This window comes from Myotis lucifugus, unplaced genomic scaffold (assembly GCF_000147115.1).
Source record: "Myotis lucifugus unplaced genomic scaffold, Myoluc2.0 scaffold_373, whole genome shotgun sequence".
NCBI lineage: Eukaryota > Metazoa > Chordata > Mammalia > Chiroptera > Vespertilionidae > Myotis > Myotis lucifugus.
In genome coordinates, this window is record NW_005871421.1 from 601,033 (window position 1) to 611,449 (window position 10,417).

General features: G+C 53.3%; 1 protein-coding gene across 1 annotated transcript in view; it reads left to right on the forward strand.

The window, feature by feature from the left end:
• Positions 1-1,175, forward strand: part of TMEM151A (transmembrane protein 151A) — a 3,519-nt gene extending 2,344 nt beyond the window's left edge. The window contains exon 3 of the mRNA XM_023765096.1: positions 1-1,175. Coding sequence (XP_023620864.1) covers positions 1-158 — 158 coding nt within the window. The 3' untranslated portion in view covers positions 159-1,175.
• The last annotated feature ends 9,242 nt before the right edge of the window (positions 1,176-10,417 follow it).

The following is a 10,417-nucleotide window of genomic DNA, read 5'->3' on the forward strand; positions in this document are numbered from 1 at the left end:
GGGTCTTCCGGAGCCTGAGCGGGGGGCCGCTGGGGGGCCGCGGGGACGACACGGAGCCCCTGGAAAGCCCCCCGTGCTATGAGGACGCCCTCTACTTCCCGGTGCTCATCGTCCACGGGGACAGCGGCTGCCAGGGGGACGGGCAGGGGGCCTTCTGAGACCCCTGGGCCCCGAAGCGGCCCCGCCCCCGCCCCGCCCCGCCGAGGGCCTCCAGGCCTGAGTGACTCCCAAACAGACCAGAACGCAGTGACCCCGGGGCCTTTGCGGGCTCCACCGAGGCTGAGTCTACGAACTGTCCCAGCATGGCTCCTGCCCGCCACCACCGCGTCCCACCCCCTGTGATGGCAGACGATCTGTCTTGGGAGTCCTTCTGTCTGGGCAGGGGAGGAAGTTTCCAGAAAGCTGAAATGGAGGCATCCTGGGGACAGGTGTGGCCTGCAGCACAGGGCCTCCTGCGGGTCCTCCCTGCGTGGCTGCGGCCACACTGGGAGCCCTAGAGCCACCCAGAGCACACATTGGTGGTTTGGGGCCATGCCCAGCTGGGCTGACATCCATGAAGCTGAAGAGCTGGTTACGATAGCACCACGGCCTGGGCCCTACAGCCACCCAAGGTCCCCATCCTCCACCCCTGACAGCCGCCCTCCTGCCCTCTGGCCTCTTGGGGCCAGTCCCTGATCAGACCCTGCAGCACAGCCCCTCTCCCGGGAGCCTGGTTCTTAGAGCACAGCCTTGCCCCTCCCTACCCGCCAGTTTCCCTGGGGTACTCACCCCACATCCAGCAACCCTATAACCCAAGGCTTCTTCTCAGGCCTTGAACCACATTCCCTGGTCCCTGCTCCTCGCCCCCCACCCCCAAGTCCAGGTCTGCCTCTGTCATCCACGCACACACCCTCTGGGCTTCTCTGCTCTTCATTTTCCTGGTGATCCACAGGGCCCAGGGCCACAGGGCATCCGAGGGGCCTCAGCCTGACACAGCCTCCTGGACGATGCCCTTGCTCTGCCATGGAGGCCTCTGCTTCCCTGATCAGTAGGGCCTGGCCCAGGGGACACCCCTCTCCCAGGGAGGAAAGAGTAGTCCCTTCCCTTCCAACTGGGGCTTCCACCCCCTCTCAGGGGCTGGTGGGGGAGGGAGGAGACAGCGAAGATGCAGATAAAATAAAAGGTATAAAATGGAAGGTCTCGTGTGCATTCCTGAGCAGTGGGTCCAAGGCCACCACTACCGGGGCCCTGGGCCAGCCTGGGCTCTGGGAGGGGATGCAGGGTTGAGCTCCAGTGATCCCAGGAGCAGGGTAAGCTGAGAGGGAACCTCCCCGCCCAGCCCGGGGCCTCTGAGACTCAGGTTTGAGTGGCTCTGAGCAGCTGACTCAGTCCACTGGTATCTGGGTCACTCCTAAGGCGTGGTCCAAGTGGTCCCTCTTGCAGTCCAGCGGGGCTTTCCATTCTGCTGCTGGGCGTGCTAAGGACTAAGGGAGTGGTGACTGGCCCCCGGAGTGGGGAGAAAGAGCTATGGCCTGTGGCTCGAGCTCAGTGCCCTGGGGGAGTGGGCACTGAGCTGATTGGAGGACACAAAGCAGAAAGCAGCCAGCCCCAAAGCAGGGCTTGGGAACTGAAGACAGAACGGGGCTAAGGAAGAGCCTCGCCCACTGGTGGGGCTGGCGTGGTCCCTGGAAGTGGCATCTTCACACGGACAGCTGTGCGGGGTGTTTACGCTGCCAGGGCGCCAGGCTGAGGGGCACATGTGGGTGGAATCCAGCCTGTGGGCCACTCCTCCAGCCCTGGCATGGCGCTACATCCCCCCGGATAAGGGAACCTTTTTCTAACTCGTGCAAAGGCCCTGTAAGGACTCGTGGAGGCCCTGGAAGGGTGCCGAGAATGGGAGGGATTCTCCCGGCACAGGCAGGGCAGAGGGTGTCCTGGGCAGTGGGACCCGCCTGCAGAAAGGCCTGGGTGCAGGCCCTGAGGCGAGGCGAGATGAGGAGGTAAAAGCAAAGGACAGTGAAGAGTTGGCTGAGGCCTTCGATACCAAATCCCGAAATTTGTGCTTAACCTGGGACAAACTGGACCCATGAAGATGGCTGAGCAGGGAAGTGATAAGGTCAGGGCTGCATGTTAGGATTTTAGGCAAAAGTCTGGCTGCCCACTGGCCACGTGGAAAGGGTGGGGTTAGAGACCAGAGCATGCCCTGTGCATTGGCTCACTGCCTCACTTCTTTGGGAGGGAAGTCAACTCTTTGTAAAGAAGCGATGTAGACGGGAAACTCCATGGCACCCAAGCATTCAAGGAGGCTGAGAGGGCAGGGGTCCACGTACTGGCTCAGCTCCCCCGCGTGGGGAAGATTTCCCTCTTCCGTTGCCTGCCCTCCTGCCACAGCCACCTAGCCACTACCCATTCTCCTCTCCTCAAACACAGAACCCCGCTCTCCTTCAGATAGCAGCGAGCCCAGCTAAAAGGTGGGCCCTTGTCCTACCTGGTTTGGCTCAGTGGATAGAGCATCAGCCTGCAAACTGAAAGGTCCCAGGTTTGATTCCGGTCAAGGGCACATGCCCGGGTTGTGGGCACGATTCCCATTGGGGGACTTGCAGGAGGCAGCCGATCGATGATTCTCTCTCACCATGGATGTTTCTATCTCTCTCTCCCTCTTCCTTCCTCTCTGAAATCAATAAAAATATATTTAAAAATAAAATAAATAAAAGGTGGGCCCTTGCACCCTGCACAGCTGTATGTGTGTCAACATTTCTAGCCTTCCTTGCCCATATAGTGTGACTTAATTTTCGCATATGAAATATAAACGGAATGTGTTGCAAGGGATTTCTAAGAATTCTGCATTCAGTTGGAACGCGAGCAGCTATCTTGGATCAGGAGATGACCTTGAGAATTCTAGCCAAGTGCTGAGGCTAGCAGAGCATAACAATGTTCCCCCAAACGTAGTGGCTTAAAAAAAAATTAATAATCATTATTGTCTCTCCTTGTTCCTGTGGGTCAAGAATTCAGAGAAAGCAAACAGGGATGGCTTATCTCTGCCCCAAGACGTCTAGAGCCTCTGCCGAAAGACTGGAAAGCCAGGGCTGGGATCAACGTAAGGCTCCTTCACGCACACATCTGGCGGTTGATGCTGGCTGAGGGCTGAGGGCCTCTCTCGGGCTGGGGGCTGGAGCACTCACAGAGGCCTCTCCACCTGCTTGAGCTTCCTCATAACATGGTGGCTGAGTTCCAAGGACAGGTGTACCAATGGGGTGGGGGCTGTATGGCCCTTTATGATCGAGCCTCAGAAGTCACACGCATCACTCTGCCCCTTTCTACTGGTCAAGGTTGTTATGAAGTTCCAAGTAGTTCCAAGGAAAGGGAACATAAGACCCCACCTCTTACAATGTCAACATCACACTGTAAGATTGGCATGTGGAATAGGAGACACACTAGTGGCATCTTCAACAACGCAATCAGTCGCTGGGCCAAATGCCTTTCCTAACTGACCAGTCTCTGCAGAGTGGTCTGCAAAATGAATGCCAACCTTTTATGTTGCTGTTGTGAGGGAGAACGGTGGTGGTGTGTCAGAGGGGGGCCTACTGGGGGTAGGGTGACCTGCTCTGGTCATTTTTTTGGGTGGAGCTCTCTGTGGTAGATTAAATGGGGCCAGAAATTCTTATTTGTTATTGATTTCAGAGGGGAAGGGAGAAGGAGAGAGATAGATAGAAACATCAATGATAAGAACCATTGATTGGCTGCCTCTGGCACACCCTCCACTGGGGATCGAGCCTGCACCCTGACATGTGCCCTGACCGGGAATCGAATCCGTGACCTCCTGGTTCATAGGTCAGCTACTTGAGCCACACCAGCTGGGCAGGGCCACAAATTCTTTGCAGCGCCTTCCCTCCAGCAGTGGAATCCCTTTCCCCACTCTCTACATCTGGGCTGGCTTGAGACTTGCTGTGACCCACAGAATGTGGTGGGAGTGAGGCTGTGCAGCCGCGGGCTGGGCTGCAGCGGCCATGCAGCCTCCACCTGTGCTCCCCTGGCGCCTGAGACCAGCTGTGCAGATGGCCAGCCTCGCCTCCCGCCTGACCAGAGACCACACACAGGAGAACGGAGGCCCCCAGCCAAGAGCCAGCATCAGCTTCCAGACATGAGAGGGAGGCCGTTTGGACTTGCCACAGAGGACCAGGGCCCCAGGAGCCACCCCAGGTGCAACTAGCAGACAAACCACCACGTTGATTTAAAATATATATATATTTTATTGATTTTTTACAGAGAGGAAGGGAGAGGGATAGAGAGGTAGAAACATCGATGAGAGAGAAACATCGATCAGCTGCCTCCTGCACACTCCCTGCTGGGGATATGCCTGCAACCAAGGTACATGCCCTTGACCGGAATCGAACCTGGGACCCTTCAGTCCGCAGGCCGATGCTCTATCCACTGAGCCAAACGGGTTAGGGCTCACCATGTTGATTCTTACACAACTTGCTGACGTTCAGAATGGCAGCGAGAAATAAGAAATCCTTGTTTCACACTAAGTTTGGGGTGATTCGCTGTGTATATAATGCACAGCAGATGCAAGACCCTGGAGCCACGTCCACCTCACGCTGAGGGTCACTGGGCCTGAGGCTGACTACCTCTGCCCCAACGAGGAATTTCTGTCTCGAGTCTCAGAGAGGCCGAAGTGCGCTAGCTTTCAGAAGCCGAGGTCACACTCCACAGGTCAGAAGCATTTTTCCTCTCTTTGACCGCTGTTTTAAAACCTCATAAAATGAAACTGGCCAAAATAAAAATGCTAACTTCCTTTCAGTAGAGGAGCTTCAATTTAAGTGTTACAAAAGCACAATATGTTCTAAAAGACAGGAACAATGTGTTATAAAAGACTGCAATAGTATAAAGGCTAATATAGTAATAAAGAGCAAGTTCAAATCGCTAAAAAACCTTATAAAACCAACATATAATCATGCGGGAATTCAAGCAACAGGACATTTATAAAGCGAGGAGTCGGGGGCCCCTCTTGCACCGTTTGCTACTCGAAAGCAAGGGGCAGGGAGGGCTGGGTCTCCCCGGGTGAAGGTGGCAATGCTGGTAGTTTCTGGGATCCCCGGCCATGGGCACAACGGAAACTCTCTATCTTCAACCTGGACCTCTGCTTTGAGCTCTGGGCTCCCATTTACCTTCTCGAACAGTCCAGATGAGTAACCTCCGGACACTACAAACTACAGACCCGAAACAGGCCTTGTGGAGCTGCTGACGCATAATAGTGTCTCAATAAATCTTGGGATGAGTGAGCGAAGTGACTATTATTTTAGTGGGCAGGGGTTCCAGTGGCCTCCACTTGACCCCTTGCCCTGCCATAGCCCTTGTTCTCATGGGGATACGGGGCCCTGTGTGTGTCCAAAGTGTCCTAAGGGACGCACACAGGAGCCAGGCAAATAGGCTGCACTCTGTAAGCAAGTTCTGCAGGGGAGCACCTGCTAGGGCAGAAAACAAAATCTACTGTTTTATTATTTGCTTATTAGTGAGAGAAACTGCCACTTAAAAGCTGCCTGCCTCCCTGCCGGAGGGGCTCGGGGCTCGTGGTTGAACATTGTCCTGTGCACCGAAAGGTTGTAGGTTCGATTCCTGGTCAGGGCACATACCTAGCTTTTGGGCTCGACCCCCCAGTCAACCGATGTTCACATTGACGTTTCTCTTCCCTCCCCAGCCCTGCTTCCTCTCTAAGCATGTCCTAGGACGAGTATAAGAAAATAAAGTTGCCGCCACTTTAAACCCAGCTGGTGGGTCTGTAGTTGGGAGCCTTCCCCTCCTCCTCAAGAGACAAAATTGCAGGCACACGGCCCACGGAAAGCCAGATGGATACTCCTTCTTCCTTGGGATGTAAATTTTAGGCAAAGACTCAAAGATTCTGAGAATGGCTGGGGACTAGCGTCTGGCAGTGGCCTGATCACGCGGGTCCAGAGACCCTGCTCCCACTTCCTAAGCTACCCCAGTTTCTGCTTGTTTCCAGGTGTGACTTTCAGCCCACAGTTACCCACAACTCCCAACATCCCCCCAAAGACTCCCTTGCGTTTGCCTGCAATCAAAGGACCCTGACTGGCTGGGCTCAGGGTGCCCCTGGGAGAAGAGCATCTGAGACCTCCTGTCCTTTCAAGGTTTAAAGTGATTAAACAGCCCCGGTGACTGCAGATTGAGATCAGACGGCAGCTAAGAACCTCAAGGGCCCCTCAGGGAGGATGGCCAAGGCGGAGAGGGATGGCTAGACACAAAATCAGCACCGGGGTCTCGGTGGTTCCAGGATGAAGGCGAAAGCTGGAAACGCCGCCTGACTCAGGCCCTCGCCCCAGTGGTTGTGGCAGCCGTGGCAACACAGGCCCCTTCGCCGCCCGGCCTCACGGCAGGCATGGCAGTGTGTGAAACCAGCAGCAGTGGCAGCTCGCCCAGCGGTTTGGACTGCAGCACGAAGTGGCCAGTAACTTTCGAACGGCAGTTTCTCTCCCTAATAAACAAGCCAACAATAAAAAGTAGATGTTATCTTCTGTCCTACTGGGTGCTCCACGCGGGACCTGCTCGCTGTGGCTAGCAGGATTGCACGCCAACCTGCAACGGTTTTCCTGGTCCCTCAGTGTCGTCGGAGGAACGATGGCCCCAAATATGTCCACATTCTAATCCCCAGAACCTATGAATATGTTATCTTACATGGAAAAAGGGACTTTGCAGATGTGATTAAAGTTAAGGACCTTGAAGTGGCATATGCCCTTGACCAAAATCGAACCTGGGACCCTTCTGTCCCCAGACTGATGCTCTATTCACTGAGCCAAACTGGCTAGGCTCATTTTGACTTCAGTTTCCATCCTGTCACCAGCCTCCATGAGATGAACCTGGCAGTGAAGTGGAGAAGGGGGAGGGGAGGGCCAGAGGCATCACCAATCCGTACCTTCCTCGCAGTCCTCCGAGTGTCCTCTGTCAGGACCCTGGTGGCTGACAAGAATCTTTGATGTCAGGCCCCACGCCCGGTGGGAAGCCCACAGGGACGCTGTGAAATATTGTAAACCTTTGAGAGAAACAGGATACAGAGCATCTGTCAGACAACTCCCACTCGAGGCACTTCATAATTTCTTCTTTTCTTTTTTTAATATGTTTTTATTGATTTCAGAGAGAGGAAGGGAGAAGGAGAGAGAGATCACTGATCAGCTGCCTTCTGCACATCCCCTACTGGGGATCGAGCCCGAAACCAGGCATGTGCCCTGACCCAGAATCGAACCGTGACCTGGTTCAACACTCAACCACTGAGCCACACCGGCCGGGCTTCCCTTCACAATTTCAACTTTGGACGGCACTATCTTTCTTTGGGTGATAATATCTTTGTGAAGCTGGGGTTTGGGCAGCTGCCATGATAAAAAGTAAGTACCATAGGGAAGGCCAACATGGGACAGGAACGGCAGTGGTGATGCCCAACTCCGTTCCAAGTTTTGGGAAGTTGGTCGGTGCCCAACACATGCCCCATGAGCTAGTGACTGTGGTTATTTGAGAATAAAATAAAATATTTTTGTATCTTTCTATGTGTATAATTTTTTTTCAAATGACTACCGAGTACTTATTATGTTGTTTGGACCTAACTATTTATTCAATGGAACTGGGAGTCCAAAGGGGCCATGAAAAAACATCACTGAGACACTTAGGAGGCGGGAACGTTTGGGAACCTCTGCCCTAGGGACTTGCGGGCTTGGCGCATCAGTTTCCTCTGATTGCACTTTCCCATGATCAATTTCTGGAGTCTGTCTTCAGGGCTCCCCAAGTGCCAGCGAAAGCAGAGGGCACTTCTTGCAGCAGGTTCATGCAGCCACCCTGAAGGCCCGCAGTGGCTTCCAGCAGGAAACCTTGACTTTCTTCATAGACCAGTGGTTCTCAACCTTGGCTGCACATTAGAATCACCTGGGAATCTTTTGAAAATCCTAATTCCTGGGCCTCATCCTCTGGAAATTCTGTTTCTTTGTTACTAATGTTGTGGCCCCACCCCTTAACAAAGAAACAGAATTTCCGGAGGATGAGGCCCAGAAATCAGGATTTTATTTATTTTTTTAAATATATTTTTTATTGGTGTGTTTTTTTTTTACAGAGAGGAAGGGAGAGGGATAGAGAGTTAGAAACATCGATGAGAGAGAAACATCGATCAGCTGCCTCCTGCACACCTCAAACTGGGGATGTGCCCGCAACCAAGGTACATGCCCTTGACCGGAATCGAACCTGGGAACTTTCAGTCCGCAGGCTGACGCTCTATCCCACTGAGCCAAACCGGTTAGGGCTGAAATCAGGATTTTAAAAAGATTCCCAGGTGATTCTAATGTGCAGCCAAGGTTTGAGAACCACTGCTATAGTGGATTCATAGTACACAGCTTTTCCAAATGAGGAGGCAGACATAGTGTGAGTAGGGAACCTGCCTCAGGACCCCCGCCCTCAAGTAGTAGAACCCGAATCAGAGCAAGGCTGTCTGGTGCAGGGCGCCTGCTCTTAATTGCAGTTAATTGGCCTCCTGGTGAGAAAACCCTGAACTAACCAGAATCACACGAGAACATGACCACGACTGGGTTCCCTGAAGCTGCGCTGAGGGAACCCCTTGTCGGCTCCCACAAGGTCACAGGCAGTGAATGCCTCACCAGCATCATCCACCAAAACCACCACGGACTCTCCTTGGGTGGGGAGAGCTTCACACGCCCCAATCACAGTGTGATCAGCCTGGGAGTCCACATCTTGCAGACTCATCCCTAAACGTGAGTTCCCTGGGAGGTGGTGACAAGAGAAAAATTATGAGATGTCCTAAATTAAATTGCAGCAGGCCAGAGAATGAGAGGCGGAGGGGGTGGGGGGGAGGGGGGGGAGAAAGGAGGTTAATTAGTTCACAGAGCCACTGGCCAAAGCCAGGATTGCTCACATTCCTGAATGTATGCTGAAACTTTGAATCAGCTTCCAGGCGGTTATTACAGCTCTTATCTGGAGAGGATAGCGACCACCACACACTACTGCATCCTGCTTTTGCATGAACTTTCTAGACTGTTGCCCACAACCAATCCAGAAGCATAAAACACTTCTTTCTTATCTCAGCACTGTCCCCATCACCTCTCCCACGCCACTTACCTATAGCTAATGTAAATTCTTTCAAAGCAGCTTAGATCTTTCTTCTCCAAACTCATTGTATAAAAGATCCCTGTCAATCCCAGGACTGCGGACACGTTGTCTTCCCCACCTAGTCCTGCTGCTGGCGGTTCAGAATGCAGGTGCCAGGACCTGGTCGTTTCTGTGGCTAGCACGTGTCTCAATGAATGCTTTCCTTCAGAAGAGCTTTGGGCTTTAAAGGGTTTTTGTTGTTGTTGTTGTTGTTAATAGTGGGCATTTTCTGATCAGAGACATGGCTATCGCTATGGACTGGCCCTGCTCTTAGGGGTGAAGATCACAGAATCTACCTGGGTTCAAACCTTCACTTACTAACTCGACCAAATAGGGCAGGTGGCCTAAAGCAAGGCACTCAGGCTAGTGTCTTCAGCTTTCTCACCTGTAAATTGTGCTAAGAATAGCACTTACTTTATGGGAGTTGTTATGGATCTTAAAAGGGTTAGGGCATGTAAAGCCCTTAGAACAGGACTAGGCATATAATAAGCATTCAGAGTTATTTTCACTATCATTTGGCACCAAACCCTACTCCCATTCATAGTAGCCAGGGCATCAGAGCTGGACCCTCAGTTGGAAAGGCTCCCGCTCCCCAGGTCTGAGTTTGTCAGGAGGTGGCTCCACCCTGGGCTTAATGCAGGGAGTGCAGGGTACCCAGCGGTGCTAGTACCTAACTGAGCTCAGCAGGTGTTAGTTCTGCCCCCTCAGCCTTAGCTACCACCACCTGTCCCAACAATGTTTGAAAAGCATTTTATTGAGCTCCGAGAGCTGATCTCGACTGCCTCGGCCTCCTGGAGCCCCAGTCTTGTGTGAGAGTGAGCAGGTGGATATTTTCAAATGTAGTGATGAGTGCTGACATGGAGATCTGCTCTGAAATCACTCCCAAAAGTGTGACTCTCAGCTCCCACATGAGAGCCTCTGAGCCCAAACTCACTCTGTCCCTCCAAACACACCCCCTAGGGAAGGTGTCCACACTTTGAAGTTGGGTTAGGGGAGGACCCAGGCCTACAATTCTGGGCCCCAGGTGAGAGACTGTGCTTTCGCCCCTGGGAAACAGAATTCGTGGGGAAGGGACAGCCGGAGTCCCACCAGCCTCTGTAAAGACTGGCAGGGGCCCCCTCAGCTCACAGAATGGCTTGAGGGCCGGCGCGAAGCCCCTGAGGTCTTCCAAATACAACGGAGGGCACCTGCAACCGATCTGCTGCTTTGCGGGGGTGGAGGGAAGGAGTCGGCAGATATCTGAGTAACAGACACAAATTAAGCAACTATTTATTGAGCACTA